Source organism: Xiphophorus hellerii, chromosome 13 (genome assembly GCF_003331165.1).
Source record: "Xiphophorus hellerii strain 12219 chromosome 13, Xiphophorus_hellerii-4.1, whole genome shotgun sequence".
Lineage (NCBI taxonomy): Eukaryota > Metazoa > Chordata > Actinopteri > Cyprinodontiformes > Poeciliidae > Xiphophorus > Xiphophorus hellerii.
In genome coordinates, this window is record NC_045684.1 from 11,884,172 (window position 1) to 11,909,717 (window position 25,546).

Sequence of the window (25,546 nt, forward strand, 5' to 3'; positions counted from 1 at the left end):
TATACACTAGTTTAAGCCACTTTTGCCCTGAAATAGTTTGTTAGCATTTTTAATTGGTTCACTGAGGATTGTCTGAGTGTCTTTTTTTAATTCTCTCTTTAATTTCCCACTGGATTATATTAATCTGTTATAATTGTTGAGTGATTTATTCTGAGTGAAGAGCAAGACCTTTACATCACGTCTCATTAGGAGACAACAAAAGTAAATACAAGTGTGGCTGTAAGTGATATAATAATGAAATAATTTTTCAATTACACAACTTGTTTCACCCCATTAACTTTTCACTTAAGTCACATTTCCCTAAAATTGATTTTATATGTAAAAATATTCATTTTCTCTTAATTAAATGTTCTTATCTGACACTGATGACTTTCGCCTGCAGGAGTTATGTAATCCCAAACCCATTTTACTGGTTAGAGATTTCCTTCAGGGCTGAATAACCTTTATGATTTTATAGGGCTTGATCACATGCGATCATTTCCCCCAGATGTAAGTCTTGTTTTGTCGTTTTATTTAGTGTCTTTGCAGGGGCCTCACCAGAGGAACCTGCTGAAAAACCTCCTGAAAGACTACAACCGGATGGAGCGGCCAGTGGGGAATGACTCCCATCCTCTGACCGTCTTCTTCACCCTCAGTTTGATACAGATCATGGACGTGGTATGTGCATACGAACCGTTATTGATTGGGTTTTCTCTATTTATGTTACTAATCTCTCTGAACTGTCAGGCCATATTAATCCAACATCATGTGCTTTTGAGCTTAATCCCTCTCTGCAGTTGAAAGCAGTCTTTTATGTCATTGGTCCATCAGTAATTCATTGTTCACTGACCTCAGGTCACGTCCAAGCACCATTAAAAATGCAATTTGCCCTTTAAAAAAAACATCTTTGGATTTGTCAAGCTCACTTTATTGAGTTGGTTCTGCTCAGAATCTCTAATTACTCGTGCAGAGGTGCTCAGATCCACGGCCATCTTACTCTGGACACTAAAATGTTGGGCTGTCATATCTGTTACAGCCATGATTTGGTTTATTAAGTATTGCTGTAGCTAAGTCAACCTTTAAATCATCTTCAGTTACCCTGTGTCTTAATCATGGAGTTCCACAGGGTTCTGTTCTCTGCCCCATTTATTTCATTTTCGCTGTTTTGCTTCCCGTTTATTTAGTGAAATCTCCAATCACCTCCTTGCAGATGTCATTCAGCTTTTTTTTTTTTTTAACGTTTAGCCCCCTTTGTATGTTGTGAAAGTTGAAGTCCTACAGAACTCCTTAAAAAACACGAAGTCCTGACTATGTGATAAATGTCTGTATTTGAACAAGGAGGAAGGTTTGGCTCGTTTTTCAGCTAGCTTGATCTCACAGATTGTTGGACTCCTGGTTACACTGAGGAATATTTGACAGTATATTATCAAAAAAACAACATTACAAATGCTTTTTTTCGTTTTCCTCAGTTAAGGAATATCAAGAACAGCACCTTGATATTTTCAGTGCTGAAACATCAATGGGTTCTTCGCACTTTTATTCCTTCTTGCACAGATAACCGCAGTTCAACTTTTACTTCCCTCTTGAATAATTCTTCCCTCATATTTTTTTCTATGACTTGATTTTCCATACACCTCTATCGCACACCATAACCGTTTAAAGAACAGAAAGTATTTATTTAAACACAATTTGTTAACTGTGCTAACATATTTTCTTAATTCTTCATGATGTGGTTACAACCATCAGATAGATAAATCATAGAAAGCCTGAAAATGAAACACAGCATTGTTAATTTTCTTTTTGTTATATTTTATATTTATCTGCCTTCAGATTAACTTCTTATTACATTTATAAAGAAACTACTTAAATATGTTTAAATGTGTTTCAGGATGAGAAGAACCAGGTGTTAACCTCCAACATGTGGCTTCAGATGGTAAGGAGGAGGTGTTTGACTTTTCTGGTGTTCTGGGTGTGTTTGTTTTATGAACCACTTTATATAATGTCTAGCACCAAATTAAGGTCACAAAACTCTCTGAAACCCAGTATTTCTAAATTTAGAGCTAGAAAAAAATGGGCCTCTCTTTAGAAATACCAGTAGGGTTAAATGATTGCTTGTCCAAAAGAAAATAAAAGGCGACACCTTAATTTAACTGAGCAAATGCGTTCATAGTAAAAAAGGTTTTACACCTTCTTTCAAAGTTTGGACAAAAAAAAAAAGAATCTGGTATTTTATGGGTTCTGAAATCATTAAAACACTCAACAGGTTTTACTAAGAAAAACTGAAAGACAAGTGAACACATACCTTCAAAAACTGTTTTTCTGTCAAGTCTCTCACATCATTGTGGAGGGATTATTATCCACCATTCTTCACACCATTGCTTCAGTTCATGTTGGTTTGCAAATACTGGTTTCTGTATATTTCTCTCAAGGATCCACTAGCTTTTTCTGGCCCATTCCAACGCCGCTGCTCTTTTCTTGTTCAGCCATTTTGTTCTAGATTTGCCAAGCTAAGCTTCAGCTGTTTGACGAATAGAATTACATTTTTACATAAAACTTTGTCCCACACAGGACTTCATAGTCAACTCAATGTACTTTTAAGTCTTCTGGCTATGAAAAAACTTTAAATCATCAACCCTCTACTATTCAGACAACTTTGGGGATTTGTTTTCAAATAAAAATACCAAGAACTATAATATTTCATAAGCTTACTGTGGCCCGAATACTTAGAAATGTAACTTTTGGGGGGTATAGTACCAACTTGACTTTGTTGTGAATTTTCTGGGAGATTTTCTCCTGGGAAGATTTGAAACTTTCTTTTTATGTTTTCACCTTGTGAGAGGTTTTTCTTGAGAAATACTTGACATTAATTGGACAGTTGATTCTCTTAGGATCATTTCAGATTCTTAAAATTCAGCATTAAATATAGTGTGAAAGTTTATTGACTCTTCAGAGCTGATGCAACAACAGACAGAGTAGAATGTGGCACAAATAAAGCTAAATGAACACCAATTCTGAGGACCAAATAGATTTGTGTACAGTGTTAATTTTTACTCTTTAAATGTTGATTTAATGCAGCAAAATTTGTTGGAAAAATGCACTGTTGATAGCAAAAAATTGCGATCATCAGAGGTGATCACACCTGCTGGTGATCAATTTATCAAGTGTATTAAATTAGAAGTTAATTTTTTTATTTTAGATCCTAATAAAGACCATATTATTTTATAATAATAATAATAACTATAATTAATTAATAGAGAGTGTACATTGTTTTTTATCATGACTGTAAGAGTCTCCTGGTGGAAATTAACATCAGCATTTAATACATTTGAACTAAAAATATGCTATTTAATCATAAGAAATGCAAAGAGATGTTTTCTATTTTTTAAGTTAGTATGTTCTGAAGAAGACTGTATGCGGCAGTCTTTGCAAATATTTGAAGCAACTCTCTGTGTTGCTATTGCATGCTGTCAACTTTTTAAAAGTGCCTGCAACACTTTCCTTCCTGGCAGGGGAGAGTACTTTGGTATTAATCTATTTCTGTTCATCTGGAACTGAAGATAAAGTGTCTTTTCCTGTAAATCTGCTGGGCCACATCATCTTATCTGTGTGTGTTGGTTTAAAGAGTTGGTACGACCACTACCTGCAGTGGAACCAGAGCGACCACCCTGGCGTGAAAAACCTACGCTTCACCACAGATCAGGTCTGGACTCCAGATATTCTGCTCTACAACAGGTAAAACACCTGAACACAGTAAACACCTCCGACACAGTGAAGCACACCAGTAGGTGGTGACACTTGTCTCCCATGTCCTCCTCCCTCAGTGCAGATGATGACTTCGACTCCACCTTTAAGACCAACATTCTTGTAAACTCCAGCGGCTTTGCAAAGTATCTCCCTCCAGGTTGGATTCTTGTTCTGCATTCATATTTCTTTTTTTTTCAAAAATTATTAATTACAAAAGGCAAAAACAAAAGCCAAACAGAAAGGTTTAGCTATGCTAAGGCCGAAATGATGTTAAAATGGAATTTATGCTAAAGCGGAAGCTATGCTACTGAATTTGAGCTAAACCGGAAGTTATACTGAAGCCGTTTTTCTAAAATATGACTTTTGCTAAAGCGGAAGTTATGCCGAAAATAAAGTTACGCTAAAACGTAATTTATGTCATAACAAGATTTATACTAAAGCCGAATTTATGCTAAAAGTGAATTTTTTGCTAAAACCGAATTTATGCTGAAACGGAAGCTATGATAAGCATGCTAGCATAACTTCCGGTTTAGTATAGCTTCTGTTGTGGCTTTTGCTGTTGTGTTGTGACTTTTGCTGTGTTGTTTTATTGCGGGTTTTGCATTTTGTTGACTCTTGTGGGCCACTGTATGTTACTATAACCATTTTTCTAAAAAAAAGCTGTATTATTTTTCCTTCTACTTCACAATTATACACTGCTTTGCGGTGGTCTGTCATAATTAAATACATTGATGTTCGTGGTAACAACGTGACAAAATGTGGAAAAGGTGAAATCCTATGAATACTTTTCCAATTTTCTGTTCTATATATAATTTAAATTGTTTAAGTCCCCTCTTTCATCATGGCTGTCTGACACCTCATTTCCCGGAGGTGCAGCAGCTCATTCTGCACTCTCTCCATGCCCTCTTGTTTATACATTTGACATGAATATTTCATTGATAGAAAAACAACATTTGTGAGTATAAACTGCCCACAGCGTTCACTTCCTTCTCCTTATTTCTAAACCTTACGACAGGCTCTCCTACACTTCTGTGAAGGTGACGACTCCCTCGGGGTTTCATGGGTCTTTGCTTTGTATTTTCTCAGGCCCTCCCAGATTAAAAGAGCCTTAGAGTGAATCCCATTGTGCAGCTGGGAGTTAGAGCTTCAATTACCCACTACAGTAAACGTCATGGACATCATTCAGCTTGTGGACCAGATTTATTGAATCATTGCTGCTGAGCCTCTATGTATGTCTCCTCTTTGCTGAGGTTTAGTTCAGATTCAGTAAAGGGGGCGTTTAAAAGGTGTGGAAAAGTAAGTGGGGAGGTTTTTGATGGCCTGACCAATGATATAAATCTACTTGGAGCTGCTACTGAGGGTCTTATTGGCAGTAAATAAAATGCTACAGGTTTGCCAAATAAATAGCTTATAAATATGGATAAAACTTATTAAAATAAATTAATCTTTTATTGCAGTAGCATTATCTCATATTACATTAGAGGGAATTTATTCAGTGGAGAAAAACAAACCATGTTGCTTTAGTGAAATCACTAGTGGAAAATTACTATCATAAGTGTTTTTTATTTAGTTTTTTAAGTTACTTTGAGTTTCTATGACTTTCTGTTTTCTTTATCCTATCCAAAAACGTGGCACAAGGTCTACTTCTTGTAGCCACTAGCTATCAGGCTGGACGAGGGCTCATATTTATCTTGCTCCCACGCGCTCTGAGCTGGATGGTAAGAGAGATAAAAAAATAATAAAAAATCTTCAAAGCTCACTATTTGAGAACTGCTTCAAAGCGTGAAGTCTGTCTTAGGTATTTTTTTTAGAAGCCTTTTTAGAAGCTATCTACATGCAGAGCTTTTCTATCCTTCCACCTTGTAAACGTGTGGAGTTTGCTGAAAAGTAGCAAGACTTTAAGTAGAAATAGTCATTCCCTATAAATTACAGATTTCCCCCCCTAATCACTAGATTTATTCATTATATTTTAAAAAATATTTTAAGGATTTTGCCACATACCAGGCTGCCAATAATGAGGTCGGTGCTTTCCTAAAACAAAATATTAGCAGATAATCAGATTTTCCCTGCATGCCAGCTTGTGACGGCTTTGCTCTGATTAATGACATTTCAGACAAAAGGTGCAGAAAGTTTCAGCTCTTATCTCCACTGTGTGGCATTTACAATGAGGCAATCTTATTTCAAGGCCATATAATGCCTCCAATGCACGTGATTTCTGCTGTATTTTAAGGGCTGCCTTTTCTCTGTGACAGTGACAAAAGAAAAACCCAGGAGCCTTGAGAAATCTTTGAGAGAGGTTGAAGAAAAAACAGAGCTGAAGGAGAAGCAGAAAACTGAAGAGATCAGTTGCTTTTTTGTCTTGTATGGGATTTTTTTTAGATTCATATGACTAATATATGATTTTGTCCAGATAAAACAAGTGTAAGATTTAATCTTTTATTGCATAAGACAGACAATTTACTGATCAGTGTAATCAGAAAATAATTACATTTGTCTAAGTGCTGGAAAGTCAGCAGAAATCTGCAGCCATAGACTTTTTCATCCTGCACTGTATTATTATTACTACTACTACTAATAATAATAATATAAAAAATAATAAAGTGGTAATAAATGAAGGAATTACTTCTTAATCAGGGACCATGGTGGGAATACAAAAATACATACCGCTACTACATCTTCTAATACTTGCAAGGAAATTGAATAGTAACAATTTCTTATCTTTTTTTCCCTTCTGGTTCCCAATAATGTGATTTACTAAAAACAATTTCACCCCCATGAAGCAAGTGCAAGAACCCATTTTTCCAGAGCAAAAAGTGCATGAAAATAATTTCATACTATAAATGAGAGATTAACCTCTACATGCTCTCAAATTAGAAGTCAGCCTGCTAACTTCTTCTGGGAACTGATTTGCATGTCGACAGGCTCACAATGAACTTCTCTGTTAGCTGCAAGGCTTCCATGACATTTTGTTTGTGTGTGTGTGTGAATGTCTTAACAGGCCTGATTAATTTTGTCTTTTAAGTACATTAAGACCTTCATTTTGCCAGAAAACCGCTGTGTGGATCATTGTGATTCCCGGGGATAACACCCTGGGAAGGGCGCCGTGCTGATGCATACGTGTGAGGACATTTATTTTGCACGATAAAAGGGGGCAATCTCATTAAGGCAGTGACTGTAATCTAATTTTTTCAGCGGTGCTGTGAATGTTTGTATTCTGTTGATGCTCAGCTAACAGCTGTGTGCCGGCAGAGCGGAGAAGAGAGAATCTGACAAGCAGAGAAAAGACACAGACATGCCTTTGATGGGAGGCAGTTTGTTATCTAGTCCGCTTTCTTTTCTTCAAGCTTCTTTCTAAGTTTCAAACTGTTAACTCTTTGCACTTCTGCTATTGGCCGGGCTGCAGAGCTCGTCTGATCCTCAAATGCGTCTTCGTCTGTCTCTGCAGGAATCTTTATGAGCACGTGCAATGTGGACGTCCGCTGGTTCCCATTCGACATCCAGAAATGCGAGTTAAAGTTTGGCTCCTGGACGTATGACGGCTGGCTGCTGGACCTCCAGATGACCGATGCTGACATCTCGGGATACATGCCCAACGGAGAGTGGGACTTAATTGGTAAGAAGGAAAAAAAAAAACATCCGAAAAAACCTTTACTCATGAATAATTGGAGTAAGTTTCTCTGATTGCATTCCTTTAGGTGTTCCTGGCACCAGAAATGAGGTTTTCTACGACTGCTGCAAGGAGCCGTACCCAGACGTGACGTTCGTGATCACGATCCGGAGGCGGACGCTCTACTACGCCCTGAACCTGCTCATCCCTTGCGTGCTGCTTTCCTCCATGACCCTGCTGATCTTCGTGCTGCCAGCCGACTCAGGAGAGAAGATTTCACTGGGTGAGTGGATCAGAGCGGGCGGACGGTGAAGCTGCTTGGTTTTACTCCAACTTCAGGAAGGTGCAAACAAAGAGGCAACACATCAAAATCAAACGCAAAGTAACAAAAAAAATGCACATTGTAGCATCACGGCTAAAATGTAGCACAATTATGTTTGTGTTCAGACATTTGATTCACTTCATGTACATGTTTTTAAATAAATTATTTAATAATAACCCATCATTCCTGAAAACTTTTCCAACTAGAGTTCATGAAATACAAACCAGGTCTTTACCCATTTGGATAAAGGGGCCTTAACATTGCAGCAATCATTTTATTTTAATTTTTCAACCATTTATCTTGACAAAGATTTAAGTGAGAGGTTCACTCATTAGGCTTTTATTAGCCAGTACCAATTACTGGTTTTCTTCTAGTTCTGGGGAAAACCCCCCCTGAAAAATCAAGAAACTCGCTTGTTTAAACTTTGTTGTAGCTCAAAAATCAAACATTTTAGTAAAAAGAACTAACCACAGACAATTTTATTTGGGAAAGATTGTAGAGTAACCTTTTCTTTTAATGAATGCCATACCAGCAGGTTTTAATTGATTAAGACATCTTTGTCATAACTATCTATGCATATCAGTGCCACGGCTAAAGTTTAGTACAATTATATATGTGTTCAGACGTTTGATTTCACTTCATGTACATGTTTTTAAATAAATTATTTAATAATAACCCATTATTTCTGAACAGCTCCACCGGGAGGAATGAAGCTGCTAAGAGAATCATTAAGAGAATTAGAAGATCGTTAGATTTCAGTAATAGCTAAATGACGGGCTAGGTTAGCTTCCCATGAAGAGAAAACCGATTATATTCCTGGAAAAATGCTGTTTTTGTTAAAGGCAGAGTTGTCTTGTAAAATGTTTGTCTATTTTGGAGTTTAAGATGTCAAGTTGATGACATGTTAGAATATTTTATGTAATTTTGGTTCACTCCTATTACGCTGTTTCTAAAGTTATCAGAAAATTAATCCAGTGAAGACTCAGAACGACCAGCAGGTGTGAAAATATGTTTTTTTTCCAGACATCTTGCTGCCATATCTGGTTAAAGACAGCTGCGTGAGTTGTTCATAATAAGCACAAGACAAGCAAAAGTTTTGATTTTGTCTGACATGCCGAGACTCGTTCTGATTAGATTGCTGCATCCTGTCAGCCTTGTCTCTTTGCTCAAGTTGATTATTGAATTAACATCTCCAAAACAAAACAGAAAACCTTGGCCACAAAAAATAAAAAATGAGTGTGATCAAAACCCATCTGTAATTAATGTGATGTGTTTGCAGCAGAATACCTGCATAATTTATTCTACAAAAGCAGCTGGATGTTTCTGTGAACAAAATCTCGAGGTCATCAAAATTATCAGCACTGCAAAAAATAAAGTGAAGAAGTTATGGTGAAACTCATTCTTCTTGTATGATTTCCACGACTCGATTCTGCAGCAGAAAAGTATCTCTAAATCTCTGACTTGAATAAAGTTTTAGTGTTTGTGAATATAACCTTTTTCCCTCTGGTCATAACGTCAAAAACATTCTGATTTACCCAACATTTATTTCATGAGTTTGTGAAGAATCCAGGTAGTTGTAAAGTTGCCAGAATAATGTTGTTTTTCCACTTGGAGCTGCTATGCTGCTGTCAAAGATGTTTATTTCAGGGAACTACTTTAGAAAATTGTTCAGTTTTCTTTTTTTTTTTTTTGCTGTTTTTATGAATCCACCATTCTATGTTGGCAAATTTGCAAGTCTAACACCGACTCCTGGCATTAGAAGCAACTGTTATGCTTATGTTTCCAAATACATTTTCTGTTTTAAGTATTTTTATTAGTTTTTTTCCCCCCTCATCTGTATTTAACAAAGCCCAATTTCTGGATAGGTTTTTATTTAGAATGAAGGGCATTTAAAACATAAAACTACATCTACTAATTTTGAAATCTGAAAAATACACTTAAGAGAGAAAGGTAGTGCTTTATTTGAATGGCTGTGCATAAGACTGACAGAATGCTACCATGAACATGATATAACAGCTGTTATTAACATGAAGGAGTTTTTATGAATGGTTATGACTGTTGTCATGAAGTGTCATTCAGTAATGTTAATGCAAAGTTGACACTTTAATGGACTTTTAATGAAAGTTTTAGTGAAACTTTGCATTAAAAGTGTCATTATTCACCAAATAATGCAAAGTTGGCCATTTTAACTGACTTTTAATGTAACTTTTAGTACAACTTTGCATTAAATGTGTCATTATTTACCAAATATCACTTCATAACAACAGTGTTATGTTTATAAAATTGTCACATCAGTCTTCTGCACACCCCTTAAATAAAATGTTACAGAGAGAAACATAAGCTTTCTGGCCACTTTATTAGGTTTGCTTTGAGTGTGCTTGGTTGAACGTCTTTTTGCACTCAGAGCTTTCTTATTTCCTCATGGCAAAGATTTATCAGTGATATTCCTCATCATGTAATTTCAGCAGATTTGTTGGCTGCACATCTGTGATGTAAGTCTGTCGTTTTTCCACTTCCTGAAATTGTTCTGCTGGATTGTTAACTGCTGCCTGTGGCGCCCATTAGACTACAGCTAATATATTGTTATGTTCAATAGTGTGAGATGATTTTAATGCTTTGATATAAACCATAATCATGTTGGAAGAGGGATAATAATTAAAAATTTTGTTTTAAAGAGAAAAGAAACATGTTATTGCCTAAAATGCATATCCTTTCAGAAAATGGCATATTTTTGAGTCTGTATACTAAAGTTAACGATTAATGAATTATTAAATTATTTGACGATTATTTCAGTAGTCGATTAATCACGATTAATCCAATAATTATTTTTTGACAATGTTAAGGCAGGCTGTGAAATTTAAACAGAGCTTGTTTATTAACTGGAGCCCAAAGTAAGCCAGGTAACTATCCTCACATCATTATATCAGCAGCAGCAGCAGCAGGTGGTATAATGTTCTCATGTTGCTTTCACCAACTTCTCATCCTACTTTCTGAATGTCTCAGCTGACATTTTTATTTTTTTGTTTATTTGGGTTCCCATTAGCCGTCGCCATGACAATGCCTGCTCTTCCTCGGGTCCACACATTTATTCATAGCATAGCATATTGACTCATAAATGTACAATGATAGCTCTTAATTAAGAAAGGCTTTTTAAAAAATCTCTGGTATTGGCTACATTTACGTTTAAGATGAAGGAAGGAGTTCCATGTTTTCATTTGTCCAGGATTCTTGGACATTGAGACTCATGAGACATAGCACCACTTTTCCAGCCCAGTGTTGGTGAAACGATGGGAACTGTAGCCTCCTTGTCTCAGCTGACAGGAGGGACACGCTGTGTTGTCCTCTACTGCTGCAGCCTGCCTGCTTCAAGGTTCGATCTGTGTCGCTTCAGCGAATCGTCTGCAACATGTCAACCTACCGAAATTCATTCTTGCTGCCATGTTGTTGACTTTTATTCGCTATTTATGGCAATAACCACCAAACAACCTATATATTTATATGTATTAACTAGTATTTCTTGTAATTCTCTAGTTTTTTTGGTGTTTGTGCGGGTTATAAATATTGACGTGTCATTCTCGAACGATTTGATTCTTTTGTCGTGAATGGTAGAATTTGAGTTTCAGTAAGCGAGAGCTGCTCTTTGTTTTTTACAACTTAGCTTCCTTATAATGTTCGGCACACACATCAAAACTATTGTTATTTTCATTTCATTTAAGATTAATACAATTGATAGAAATGGGTTGATATTTTCTATATTTAATGGCGCAGAAGAGGATTTTTGTTTCTGCTACAGCAGCTCCAGTCGAATTGTTTTCTTCCCTTATGCTTCTAAATTGGTGGTTGTATTTGAATAAATATAAATTTTACCTAATACAGATAAATTTACATTTTTGTGAATTTCAAGAACTTTATTAAAGATAAAAGGGCTTGTTCTTTGAAAATATAAATTTTCAAAAATGTGTCTTTTTAACCATCCTGAAGACCTGTTCACTGAAGTCAATTTTTTCTTTTCTTATGCTTCTAAATCACAAAAATATTAAATATTACTAATCCACACAAAACTTGTCTTAAAGAATAACATAGGTTTGACATCTATATTTTAAAATGTTGTATTTTATGAGAATACTTAGCTATTTTTTTTCTGCAAGAACATACTGTGGTATTTGTATGTAGTACAGATAATTCTACATTTTTGTGAATTTTAAAAACTGTATTGGGTATAAATTGGTTTCTTCTTTGAAAAAGTAAATGTTCAAACCACTATCTTTTTAATGACTCTTTAAAGTGAAAAGATCCTGAAGATTCAGTTCCCTTTAAAAAGTTATAAGTCCCTTAGTTAAAACTTCTACACAGTATTTTGTTGCCCCAATTGTATCTCATACTTTGATGGTTTAATCAGTGCTGGTCCAGAAATACAAAATGTCGAGCCACGACAGACAAAAGAAAAAACTGAAGCAGTGCAACTTCAGCACAATCTGTTTCATCTGAGAGGAAAGTCCTATAAACAGATCAAATCTCTGACTTCACTACCTTCAGACTGAAAATAGGCCGTCTTTTAAAGTGAAACATTGTGAAATATCGCAGAGCGAAGGCACAGGAGAGGCTCAGGAGATTATCATGAGGCACAAAGGAGGCAAACTGGGAGGGGGAGAAGATGAGAGAGTAGAGGGATTACTGGATAACTACAAACAGAGAGAGCGGCGGCTGGTGTGGGAAGAAGGCAAAAAAAAAAAGTCGAGAGAAGAATTAGAAAAAGGTGATGGAGGACAGACGAAGGAAGAAACGAAGGACTGGCGAGACTGACTGTAATAGGATGAAAAGAAAAGAAGAAGTGCTACAAAATTAAATTTTAATTTCACCATCACCCTCTTTTAGGAGCTGACAGTCATGCCGTCTGAGCATTAAAGACTCGAGACTATTATCTTGATTTTAAAGAGCAGAAATAATGACGTGTAAGAAAGCTTCAGCCTTTTAAGAAAGCACATATCAAACACTCTCAGTTCTCAGCCACTCCTTTGTGGTTCTCTCAATGCTAATTGGCTCATTTTGTGTTTCACTGAATTTACCTAAAAGCTACTTGAACTGTCAGGTCCCCTTAAAGGAAACCTCAGAAAATCTGCGAGCAGCAGCCTTATTTTCACCCGTGGCTCGCCGTCCTCTCACTCTGTAATCCAAATGGATGATAATATATTTTTAAAAATGCTGTTTGCCTCCAGTCTGAGTGGGAGGAAACTGGGAGGGAAGCCACGGCAGCTTTGTCAAAACATTTCCTCAACCTCAATACACGATGGATTATACAGCATTTCTCCAAAGGAGGGAGAAAAAAGCCTCACACATGCGGCCAATTAACCTATTGATGTAATTAAGGCTAGTGAATTGATTCTGGGGAAAGGCGCACGCACTGACTTCAAGGAAAATACAAGACTGTCACTTCCAGAGTTGAGTACATTTACGCTGTTACATTTACTTAAGTAACTTTAAAAAATATATATTCTTTTGGGAGTATTTCTACTACAGTGTAGTTTTTACTTTTACTTGAGTAATTTTATTATGAAGTATCGCTACTCTTACTTGAGTAAAATTTCTGGATTTTCTACCCATTAGTATGAAAAACAAACATGTTTTAACCAAAAATTCACCACACAGAGACACAAACCTGCAGTTTTTGTTAAAGTTTAATAAGTTAATAATTGAAAGAAACTGATTTGGAAAAAAAATATATTTTTTGATCTTATTTTGTTACTGTGTTTTTATTTATGACTTATTTTAATTTTTATCTTTAAAATGCCATTTCCACATAATGTTATATTTTGATCCATCTTATGATGTCATTTTTAAATATGAAATTATTGCTGCTTTAATGAGTTACTCAGTGCTTAATTTGAACCTTTTACCAAATACCTTTTTACTCCTACTTCATTACATTTGTTGTATTTTTTGGTAAGCAAATAAGCAATAAATCAATTAATCGCATGTTAAATTGAATCAAGCTCAATCGTTTTCATTTGCATTATTTATCATTTTTATCTTTTCTCTCTTTATTTTTAACAAAAAACTGGATGACAAAAGTTTCAGTTTGGTGCTTTTGTCTCACCAAACAAAACTTTAAGAACAATCTTGTTTACAGAGACGTCATAGTCCATTTTATTTCTTGTTTTTGCTTATTTATTGTGGATATTTGAAATATTTTCCACTTCCAGTCTTACACGTTCATTAGAATTTAAAGTTTATTGATCTTTAAAAAATGTGTTATTGCATTATTGTGTCATTAATAATGCAAGATGGTCTCTAAACAACAACATTATCGTTTATCGCAATAACTTTTGGGACAATTTATCCACCTGGAAAATTTGTAACCGTGACAGACTGAGCTCTGGTCACTGCTGATGGTGAAGCGACATCAGGACTGGGCGCTCAGGGTTAAAGGAGTCTCCTTTTAACAGGAGAAAATTAAGCATAAAGGAAGCATTTTTATTTCACCTAACAGCCTTAAAGCACTCATATTTCACCTCTAACCTCTGGGGTTTAATTGAATGCTCAGATTGGAGACAGTTATGCCAGCAAAGCACTGCTTAAATTAAATCTGGACCATAAATGATGTGGAGGTGGATAAATAAAGAGCATAAGGTGTGTTTCCCAGCAGTGTGAGATGAGTTTTTTTCTGCTGTTTTGGCTGTGGAGATGCAGAGCATCCGGGTTGGGGGTGATTCAGTGTCGGGGCTTTAGAGAGTAATTTACATAAATCGACCAGATCCCATCATGAGCCTTAACCGTTTATCAAAACACTGAACACACAGGAAAATCTAACCACAGTATCGAATGCCTAACAAAACGTAGCTAAAGCCTCGGAGACAGTCTGTGTGTGTGTGTCTGCAGGTATCACCGTTCTGCTGTCGCTCACTGTTTTCATGCTGCTGGTGGCTGAGATAATGCCCGCCACGTCGGACTCCGTCCCGCTCATAGGTACGTGGAGACCATGTTTTCTATTTTTATGTAAATTCAAATAAAATATTCATGACGTCTAGTCAAAACATTCCACTAAATCAACATTTAAAAATCCATAAATGGGAGTTGGTATCCCTTTCCAGGCTTATGTGGTTTGGCAGACTGAAAGAAAAAGACAGAAAACCTTTTTTTATACTAAAAGAGAATCTCCGTCCTCTTTCTCATCCTGTTCATCATGAGTGTTGTCTCTCTTTATGAAGCTTTTCTGTCCCACGTTTTCATCCTGTGTGTCGTTTTCATCGTTCTTATTTCATTTTGTGAAGTAATTTCATCCAATTCATCATCCTTGCCTCGTTACATCAGCCTTCTCCATCCTTCTACTTCCTCTCTGTGATGCCGTTTCATCCTAATTCATCTTTTGATTCTTCTGTACCATCCTCATCATCCATCTTTATTTAACCATTTTATCCCTCTAATTTAAAAATGTAAAAATTAAAAGAAAAGTACTAGTTCCACTGGTGAAAATGTCTTGATATAAGTGACAATAGAGCCAGTATTTAAAAATTAATATTAAGGAATTATTCACTTAAAACAACCTTCTATATCTTACTGGAAAGTTAGTTTTGTATTTTTTCAAGTGAAGATATTTGCACTAGAAACTTAGACCAAAAATATTTCAAATTTTGTGTTTTTTCAGTGTTCTTATTCACCCGTAGGTCTGGATATTTATTGTATCGTTTCTTATTTATCGTGAGAAATTTCTTATGATAACAATTTAGATTTATTATGGTCCTAAAAAATTCCAATTAATGATGTTTAAAACTGTTCGTAATGTTGGGATTGTTAGCTTTACTATTTTCTTAACTGTTTTTTTCAAACAGAGCATCAATAAATATTAATACATTTGAAAATATGATTAGTGTGATGCAAATAACACGTATTTGTGTGACTTTATGTGAAGAAGCTCATTACAAATGGGTGTTTTTCAAGAGCAGTATTTGTGTTTGTGTCATACACTTACCTAGAAAGGAAGTAATAAATAATTCTTATTAAACTTTAAGTCCACATTGCCCTGCATCCCACAATTTTCATCCCATTTATCATTCTGTCATCTCTTCTCAAGATTTTACTCATTTTTGTTTCAATATGTCCAAAACTTTTCCCATCCAAAGTTCACTGCAGCACTGTACAATCAGCTTAGAGTCACATTCAATCAGTCTAACCCTTAATTACATTCAAATTTAATTTAAATAAAGCAAATCAATTCAGTACATTATCTCTCTCCCAGTGAAATCCATTTAATCTTCTCTCTCTTCTTCCTGTTTTGCTTTATCGTAAGGTACAAATTCATGCCAAGTCGCTTTTTGGTTTAAGTCTTTTCCCCCAAAATCGCCTCTCCTTTAAACCAGTAAACTAATATTGGTGTGTTCTGGTCATTTCTAGCAAACCCATTGTCCAGTTGAGCAACACAGTCATTTGCAGCTAGTCAGGTTTACAACAGAAAGCTTATTTATCACACTTATATGCTACTGTAAGGACATTTTATGCTGCCATACCATACAGCTACCAGGAAGCAGCGCTAAGAAATATAACCTAAAAAAAAAAGCTGAATTTACACAAGCCACCTGCTCACCCTGAAATTTAAGAGGCTAAATTTATTGTGGCCACAGTGCAGAAAATTAAAGAGAGGAAAAACTTCAGCCAGAAACAGATGCAAATCTCGCCCTGAAGACACAACACCTTGTGTTTAAAAGCTACAGAAAAATCCTCAGAGTGCTGTTCTCAGCATTTTTCTTGTATAAAGACAAACTGCTCTCGTCTTAATCTGTTTGATTTTGCTGACATGAACAGAATGAGTGAGCAGGGCCGTAACGATGCCATCAAACCTCAGTTACCTTGAAAAAATGTTTTATTTTGAATTGATTCTCCTCTTGAGAATGTGAATATGTTTTAAGTATTCAATAGTTGACCTCACATTGCTTGGAGAGAAATGAACTTTACAGAAAACTGCAGTAACATGAAGGCGAATGACTGAGATGTTAACCTTGTAGATGTTTTTCCTGCTGCTCTGAATTGAAAATGAATTATTTCACTGCTTTCTCCTCCTCCTCAGGCCAGTACTTTGCCAGCATAATGATCATCGTTGGGATGTCAGTCATTGCCACGGTTGTGGTTTTACAGTATCATCACCACGATCCAAATGGAGGGCACATGCCGAAATGGGTAAGACACTTTACAACGCACAGTTCTGGAAAAAATGAAGAAACCACTGCACTGAACCCTATTGAAAACCTTCTGGTTATTCCACCAAATATTGATTTCTGAACTCTTCCTGAGTTAAAACATTAGTATTATTGTTTCTAAATGAATATGAACTTGTTTACTTTGCATTATTTGACGTCTGACAGCACTGCATCCTTTTAGTTATGTTGACCATTTCTCATTTTCTGCAAATAAGTACAAAATTTTTGCTTGAAATTTCGGCGACATGTTGTCAGTAGTTCCTAGAATAAAAGAAAAATGTTCATTTTAATCAAACATATTCAAGGTTTCCCCCAGAAAACTTGTTAAGCCCGGTTGGTGGGCGCTACGGCAGTCATTCATCCGGCAGCCTGTCGTGTTTGTGTTTGTTTTAAAAAATATTTAAAGTTGACATGAAATTTGAAAATATCACTTGATAATTACACACCCGAGCACCAACTATAAAGTCTTAAAAAATGCAAACATTTTAAAAAGACTTAGATGAATAAGCAATGCTAAGCCTGGTGGGGGCACAAATAAAGCCTGGTGGCCCTCCAGGCTTATAATACACTTGGGGAAACCCTAATATATCTATAAAAAGTAAAATCAGAGAAACTGATCATTTTCAGTTGTCTCTTAATTTTTTCCAGAGCTGTATTTTCATCATGTTGTCTCTTTTCAGCCTTGTTGTTATAGTAATCTTACTTTTGTTATTCTAGTATTCTGTCCAGCTCAGTTTCGCTTTCGCTTTATCCGTTCGTTAGCGCACCGTGTGCTGCGATGCCAGTTTCTCTTTTTATTCGCTAACTTCGTCGGCAGTGACTCATCCAGCAGTGGCAGTCTTCAGTAGCGTGTTCATCAAATGCCTCACCGCAGACTACAACAGGAGTGCTTTTCAAAGCACTCTGGATATGTGGGTGTACTCGGTTTGACTCACTCCCTACTTCTATTTTTCTTACCTTCTGCTCAATGCTGAAAAAAATAAAATGCCTTTATGAAGAAAGTTTGTTCTGACATGGATAATTTATAGTAGAAATTGAAATGTGGATGGGTAGTGTAAAATTCAGGCATATTTAAAAGCATGGATTTACTTTTTTCTGCTAAACCTGCAAAAAGAAGAACCTTCAGTTATTGATATGTGGACAAGTTTGCTGACTGCTTGTGCAAGCAGGTGCTTTATGCATTGACATATTGCAAGGACGTTCAGTTGATGAATGGCCTGTGTTGACAATGCGATGCCCAATTAGCAAACTAATTGATGAGCTTCAGATTAGGACAGTTCATAATTAGAGTGCTGCACAAAAACAACATCAGTTGACTTTCAAAGATGTTCTGCAGACACTAATTGAGCAGTCACTTGGACATTAGCTCTCATTTAGCAGCCAGACTCCCATCTGGATGCTGCTGGGTCACTCTGACCTTTCAGGAACGAAAGGCTCAGGCTTTTTTTTTTTTCTTCATAAAGGGTGGGAGAGGATGAGTGGAACCGAAGTTTTAAATCCGAACCAATTTGTGCTGTTTTTATCTAATGCTGTAGCTCACTGAAACACTGCTCTGCAAGCTCATAAGGGCAATAAAACGGTAATCACACAGTCTTCTATCTCAGTGAGTCCACAGTTTGAATGTAAGGCTACATTTGAAAGTAACTGAGGGTCTCTGTTGATAAATCTAGCAAAGGCATACAGAAAAAAAATCATTTTCTTTTTTTTTTTTTGCCTCGGGCTTTCTTACGGACCAACACTTGAAACCGAGACAAAACTGCTGTAGAATGAAACAAACCACAACGCTGGAAACAGTCGGCACCTGTTTTCAGCGTGCCGACGCTGAAGCTTTTAGAACAGCTTCATTGGAGCTCTGAGAGCATCAAGGATAAATGATTTTAGTATATTTATAATACCTTATTAATTGATATTACAGTCACTTCTTCAAAAGTACTGATTGTCTTTGAAAATGTTCACATTTTTCCTGTTAAGACTATCATGATGTGGTAGTTGTAGGTGGTGAGGATGAAGCGGCGGACCCAGATGGTTGAGTAGTGATGGATAAGCACAATAATCCAGGCATCACAGATGAGCAGTGGCAGAAGCTCTGAATCTGGTAGCAACTGGTAAATCATATGACAACTGACGGCAGACGGTAGGCAGACATGAGACGAGGATCTGACAAGTAGCAGGGAACACAGGTGGGATTAAATACACAGGGAGGCAATCAAGGGAGACAAGGGACAGGTGTAAACAATCAAGGGGTTGACAGGACAACACAGAGACTCAACAGAACACAGAAACCTAAATAAATACACAGAAAAACCCAATCCTTACAAAGACCACATTTTGCATTTCATTTGCTAGGAAAACACAAAGTAATGCAGTATGAATAAAAATCTGCCGTACATTTTTTGTTCACTCCCCTTAATTTAATTAATAGTTGAACAAATCTTAAGGTATGTTTTGACTAGAACCTCCCAAATGTTCAGTTACAATCAATAGGCGCTGTGCCGTCGCCTAGCAACCCCAGTCAAGCCCAGCCCCATTACCTAGCAACCCAAGCGGAGCTCCAGCACATTTGGTCAGCTGGTTTTATTGCTGCTTAATGGCGGCTAGAAGAGACAAGTGACTCGCTGCATTCTTGTTGTTTGTGCAGGAGGCTCATACATACATCTTTCAGTTTTTGAAAGATGTGTTTGTATAATTGTACATCTGTTTGCAGCCATTTTCCCATGCGAGTGTAAGCATTGAGCAGGGGGTGTGGCCAGCAACTCAATGTTATTTGGATTTTAAATAACAAGAAGTCTGCAGAACTAAGCAGACTGAAACCTGATTATCCAAGAATGATTTCGTGCCAAAAAATTTAATGAACATGTTTTTTATAATCCAAAGACTTATCCTAACTTGTTCAAGAAAGCATAATAGATCACGTTGATTATATTTTTTCAGGAGGATGAGTAGTTTTGGAAGGGTAGTTGTATCTCAGTGTTTCTTTTTTCTCCTGCAGGTGCGTCTCGTTTTGCTGCAGTGGGTCGCCTGGTTCCTGAGGATGAAGCGGCCAGGGGAGAACGACGATCCGGAGCGACCGCCCTGCGCCCCACACCTACGCCGCTGCTCCTCAGGATCACAGAGCGGCAGCATTCCCAACCCTCCCGACCCGACCCTCCACCCGCTGCACCCGCAGAACCTGACGCCTCTCCAGACGGGGCCGCTCCACGCGGGACACCCTCACCTGCAAACCAGCGCCAACAACAACGGGAACCTTCTCTACATGGGCTTCCCGAGCATCGAGGACTCTTCGGTTCTGTCGGAGCCCGTCCAGAGGAATAACATCTCTGTAGGACCTCCACGGGTGGCAGGAAGTCCGCCTCCTCACCTGCCGTCGCAGTTCTGCAGCTCCCCTCCGCCTCCAACTCCCAACATGGACACAGTGGGGTGTCCCAGCACTGTCTCTAGTGGCGGAGGTTTTGGAGGGGGACCAGGAGGATGCTCAACATCGGTGATGGGCGACCCGCAGCTGCAGGCCATCCTGGAGGAGGTGCGCTACATGGCAGACCGTTTCAGAGAGCAGGACGAGACCGAGAGCATGGCTGACCAGTGGAAATTTGCAGGCGCTGTGATTGATCGCCTGTGCCTGGTGGCGTTTAGCGTCTTCAACATCATCTGCACCATCTCCATCCTCATGTCGGCTCCAAACTTTGTGGAAGCTGTTTCTAAGGATTTTGTTTGAGGGGGTAGGGGTAAACAGAAAGAAAAAAAAAACACACACACATGCAAAGGAACATTTGGGAGAAAATTAAGTATGGGATGCAGAACGGAACGGGCTCTGATCCAAGGAAACACGATTTCCAGCAAACTGTATGCGCTGTGATTTGTGATTGCAAGGATCTGCGGGAATGGAAAGAAACTAATGGTTTTCTTTGCAATACATTCTGTTTTGTAACCCAAAAAGAAGAAAACAGATGATGAAGGGAATACAAGGTGAAGTTTAAATGAAATTAGAGTGCAGGGTGCTTTATCAGATTCTTGACAAGGTGAAATTGGTTTTTGAGGCCGATTTGAAAAGGACTTTTGTTTAAAATTAAAGGGAAATACGAGTCTGACAAGGACGCCAATGCAACCTGAGGTAATGACGGTCTGATGTCAGGGAAGACTGTTGGCATAAAAGAGGAAGAAGAGACAGACAGATAGGCAGCGACAGATAAAAGAGACGGATATGTGACTGTTTCATTTCCTCAGATAGGGGAAACAGCCTCTTAGTCCCACAGGTGGAGAAAATACTGCATCACTCAAAGTGATGTGAGAAGAAGAGGCTTTTACAAGGACACAAAACAAAGAGCAGACGTGAAGGACAGACACTGTCCCTCTGGGAACCTGAGACAGGCAGAGTTTTGAGAAGCTGCTTGATGCTCAGATGCACAAAAGATGACCGAAGATCAAGAGCGTCGCATCGCACAGGAACTCATCTATTATTCAATCACTTTTCGGCTAATGACAGTCAAATTGAAAGGCTTTGGATAATCCTTCAGACTAACAAGCTTCTCAAAGATGAACTCCCATCTCTGCTTGTGAGCCACTTTGAATCTCCAAGACCTTATCTCTGTGAGACGATTGCCAATCAGAACGCTCCTCAGCGGCTCTCTCTGTGTGCGGCGCTCGTCCCGACCCGGAAACTGGAATTAGCCGCTCGTTCCAGGGCAGCGGCCCGTCGCTGTGCCACTGTGGAGACCGATGAAAATTCATGCACCGGTTACCTAACTGCATCTGGCAGGTCATAACGGACCAACGAAACTCATTGGATTTCATATTAAAGGTTTAATAACTCAGGCAGGAGGTCAGGGCTCTAAAAGGACACCAGAGGCAGAAGGAAGAGGATGAGATCATTGAATGTAGAGGAGCAGGGTCCTGTTAATTTCCTCTGACTGGCTTGCTGCTTCTTGACAGTTTTAATTTCAACATATTTTCATGAAATTTAGAGAATGTAAGAGAGCAAATCAACACCACAGCCTTCATACAGGGATTTTCAACAAAATATAGCAAGTCTCTCTGCTGGCAATTTGAATAAAAACATCATTTTAGCTGGGCTTAATTCAGAAATATTAATGTGGCAACAATGTGTATTTATTAGACAATCTCATCCTAGTTTTTATTTATACTACAGTGGCTTGTAAAGGTATTCATAGATCTTGAACTTCACATTTTATCCAGTTACAACCTTAACTCAGAGGAATTTCAGTGAGACCCTAGTTTTGGATTTGTTATCAGAGCTATGTGTCAGTACTTTGTAGGACCAAAACATCTTTAATTAATCAATCAATCAAATTTTATTTGTACAGCACATTTCACCAACAAGGCAGGAAAAAATTAAAATCAACAATTGAAGCATTAGATGTTTCCAAGTGCTGTCACTACATGTCAAAATGTTGGTTAGTCTTTCATTTATTATGGTACCAAAGCAACTAAACAGACTTTAAAAAGTCTTAAATTCATGTAGCTAAAATTAAGGCTTTAAAGTGTCTTAAATTAATTAAAAATACAAGTTGACCTTACAACCTCTAATAACAATCAGCTAAAGGATATTGCAAACATTTAAGACATGTTAATCACAAGTCTTAAATTTTTATCATAAATAAATTCAAACTCATCGTCACCCAACACACGGTAGATAATAGCAACAACAGCGACAAACAGAAGATAAATTTCAAGTTTTTGTTGTGTTTAATTATAATACTATGACAGCAGATTAGGGTAATTGCAGATAGAAAAAAGGGGATAAGTAAGTTTCCACCAAAAATCTTTAATTTTTTTCAGAACTTTCTGAGGTCCAAAAGTTGAAAATTTGCTAGAAAAAACATCAGAAAATTTATTATTAATCTCAGAAATGCTCTTATATAAAACTTGGACATTTCTGACCTTGAAAAGTTGGAAATATTCTAGGAAACATTGAGAAAATTCCACGTTTTTCTAGAAAATTTACGACATTAATCTCAAAATTTCTGAGTTTTCTGGCATGAATTTACTCGTCATTTTTTTCTATCTGCCTATTGTTCTTTATCTAGTTCTAAAAACATTAAAATCTAACTTCAACAAATTCTAGGTTATTGTTTTAAAAAAATTCAAAATCACAAACAATCTATTTTCTGCTCTATTTCAGTCTCTGACATCGTAGTGGAGGAATTTTGACCCTCTCTTCACGACAAAGTTGCTTCAGTACATTAAGATTTGCAGACATTTGTTTCTCCCTCAAGGCCTCAGCGCAGCATTTCAATCAGCTCCAGGTCTGGATTTTGGCTCGTCCGTTGCAGCACCATAACTCTTTTCTTTCTCACTCATTCTGGGGAAGATTTGCTGCTGTGTTTAGGATCATTACTGCTATCCTGTTTGGTCTCATCTGTCAAAACAACCTTGTTTCTGTAGTCTTGTTCACAAAGTCATGCTACCAATGTTTTTATAGAGAAGAGGCTTTTCTCTTGGCTTATACTGTTATTATGTAATTTGCTAGCTGAGGCCTGAAGAGTTTGTGATGAAGCTTTTTGGTTTATCTCCTCCTGGGAAAATTGGCAGCTGTCCTAAATATTTCACAACGTTAATAATTTCCTTAATGCCTCTCAGGTTAATGGGCAGCAGCAATTACTCCTGGTGTTTCAGTCATGGCAACTAATCAAGTGATTTTTTTTTATTAAGAGGAATGAGTTTTTTCTTCTTGTTTTATAAGGACTATATCTTCGGGTTGATGTGTCACAAAAAACTAACTTGATTTTAATGTTAAGGATTACTGAATATCAGTTTCCAATAAGAAAAAAGAGATTCCGCTTAAAATAAAACAACAATCTCAGAAGAAGTAAACAACTGACCTGTATTTCTTTTATATTTTATTCCCAAAGTGTACCAGTCACTAAATAAACTACCTTCAAAATGCCAGCAAAGATACAAAAATCTAATTGTTACAGAAGAAGCAAACAAAGCAAAACAAGAAAAACTTTTAAAACTACAGATTGGCATTATGAGAAATATTTTTGTTACATCAACAAATCCAGTTTGATTTCATTAAATAGTGAACAGAAATGCTGCGTATTGCAGTATCAGCAAACGTCCCTCAACGTTTCAGCTGCAGATTAATTTACATCTGAAGCTCTGGAGAGTTTTTACAGCAGCTGGATGATGTATGTGGGACTGATTGGGAATAAAACAGGAGCGCCTCCATTCATCCTAATAGGAAAACATGACCAGTGCAATGTGTGGCTTATTAATGAGCTTCTAATCATGTTATGACAGGAGGAAAATAAATCTCAGCGCTTAGCCTCACGGGCTGTGTTTATTGGTGTTGGATAGATTTGCTGTTTGGGGTTTTCATTGGATCTAGCGATATATATCCACATTTATTGCCACTTTGATTTATTTAAGTAAACCATGAATATTTTTGTAGTTTTCCTGGGAACGTTTAAGCTAGAAGTTGCAGAAAAGGTTTCTCCAGACGATTGAGGAGTTGTTGAAGGAATATTCGGAGTTTCGAGTTAAATCTACATTCATTTTGTGAACCTGGAGAAAAGCTACAAGTAGTTGTGGGGCATTTATCGTACTGTTTTTTCTTTATCGTGTTAAATTTCTTATAAAAAGTTTTAGTTCTTTTTTTCACAATAAATTTCAATTAATGATGTTTCAACTCCCCCAAAGCTGTTGATATTGTGGTAATTTCTATTTTTTACCATTTTCTCCACCAATGAGATCAATAAATAAGAATACAAGTGAAAATATGAGTAAATGCAAATACTGTGTGCAGTTTAGTAATGCATATCATACTTATTTGTGACTTATGTCCTGAAGACATGTATTACAAATGGCTATGATTTTTAAGAGCGGTGTGTTTTCAGGATTTTTTTTTATTGCTTTGCCCGTCAAAAACCATAAATAAATAGTATTGTCATGTTTATCGTTATCCCAATAGTACTACCAAATATCCTGATAAAACTTTGTCCATATCACCCATCCCTGGATACAATCATGTCCCCCTGAAGCATTTTGTTGGGAGACTTTGAAAGATTATCTGGAGATTGTATTTCTAAATACGTGTTCCCAGATCAAAGCCAAGCTTGTGAGCGTGGGATCGTGTATCTTGGTGTCTTGTCCATGACAAGATACCAAGGATATAGCTGCCAAGTCTGCAGTATTATTAGTTATACTTCAATCTGTTAAAGTGAAGGAAACTCTCAATTTATCGGTCCATTCATGGTCCAAGTGTAACCTAATTTAATCCCAGATTAAAGTAGCTGAAATGAACTTCTGCACTACAAAAACACAATAATCTTACCAAGTATTTTTGGTCTAGTCCAAATATCTTTGTACACTTCAAAAAGGACACAATTAACTTACAAGCTACAAGCAACAAATATTAACTAGTTTTAAGTCAATAATTCCTTAACATTGATGAAAACGTTCTAGTGAAATAATCTGCCAGTGGAACAAAATTTTTTTCCATATTAAAAATTAAAGTGTCCTGTTACACTGCTATTTTATTTTACTTATAACCAGTGGTGGGAAGTAACGAAGTACAAGTACTTCGTTACTGTACTTAAGTACAATTTTCATGTATCTGTACTTTACTTAAGTAGATTTAATAATGGGTACTTTCTACTTTTACTCCACTACATTTTACAGTAAGTATCTGTACTTTCTACTTCACTACATTTCTACAAAAGTGTCGCGTTACTCGTTACATCCAAGTCG

The 25,546-nt window shown here is 37.0% G+C and overlaps 1 protein-coding gene across 3 annotated transcripts in view; it reads left to right on the forward strand.

Moving 5' to 3' along the window:
* Positions 1 to 24,709, forward strand: part of chrna11 (cholinergic receptor, nicotinic, alpha 11) — a 32,135-nt gene extending 7,426 nt beyond the window's left edge. For all 3 annotated transcript variants that reach the window (XM_032580768.1, XM_032580769.1, XM_032580770.1), the window contains 9 exons: positions 518 to 657; positions 1,868 to 1,912; positions 3,602 to 3,711; positions 3,801 to 3,880; positions 7,169 to 7,336; positions 7,419 to 7,613; positions 14,529 to 14,615; positions 16,711 to 16,820; positions 19,830 to 24,709. In XM_032580768.1, the coding sequence (XP_032436659.1) occupies positions 518 to 657; positions 1,868 to 1,912; positions 3,602 to 3,711; positions 3,801 to 3,880; positions 7,169 to 7,336; positions 7,419 to 7,613; positions 14,529 to 14,615; positions 16,711 to 16,820; positions 19,830 to 20,552 (1,658 nt within the window). In that variant the 3' untranslated portion in view covers positions 20,553 to 24,709. The remainder of the gene's footprint in view (positions 1 to 517; positions 658 to 1,867; positions 1,913 to 3,601; positions 3,712 to 3,800; positions 3,881 to 7,168; positions 7,337 to 7,418; positions 7,614 to 14,528; positions 14,616 to 16,710; positions 16,821 to 19,829) is intronic.
* Positions 24,710 to 25,546: the final 837 nt, after the last annotated feature.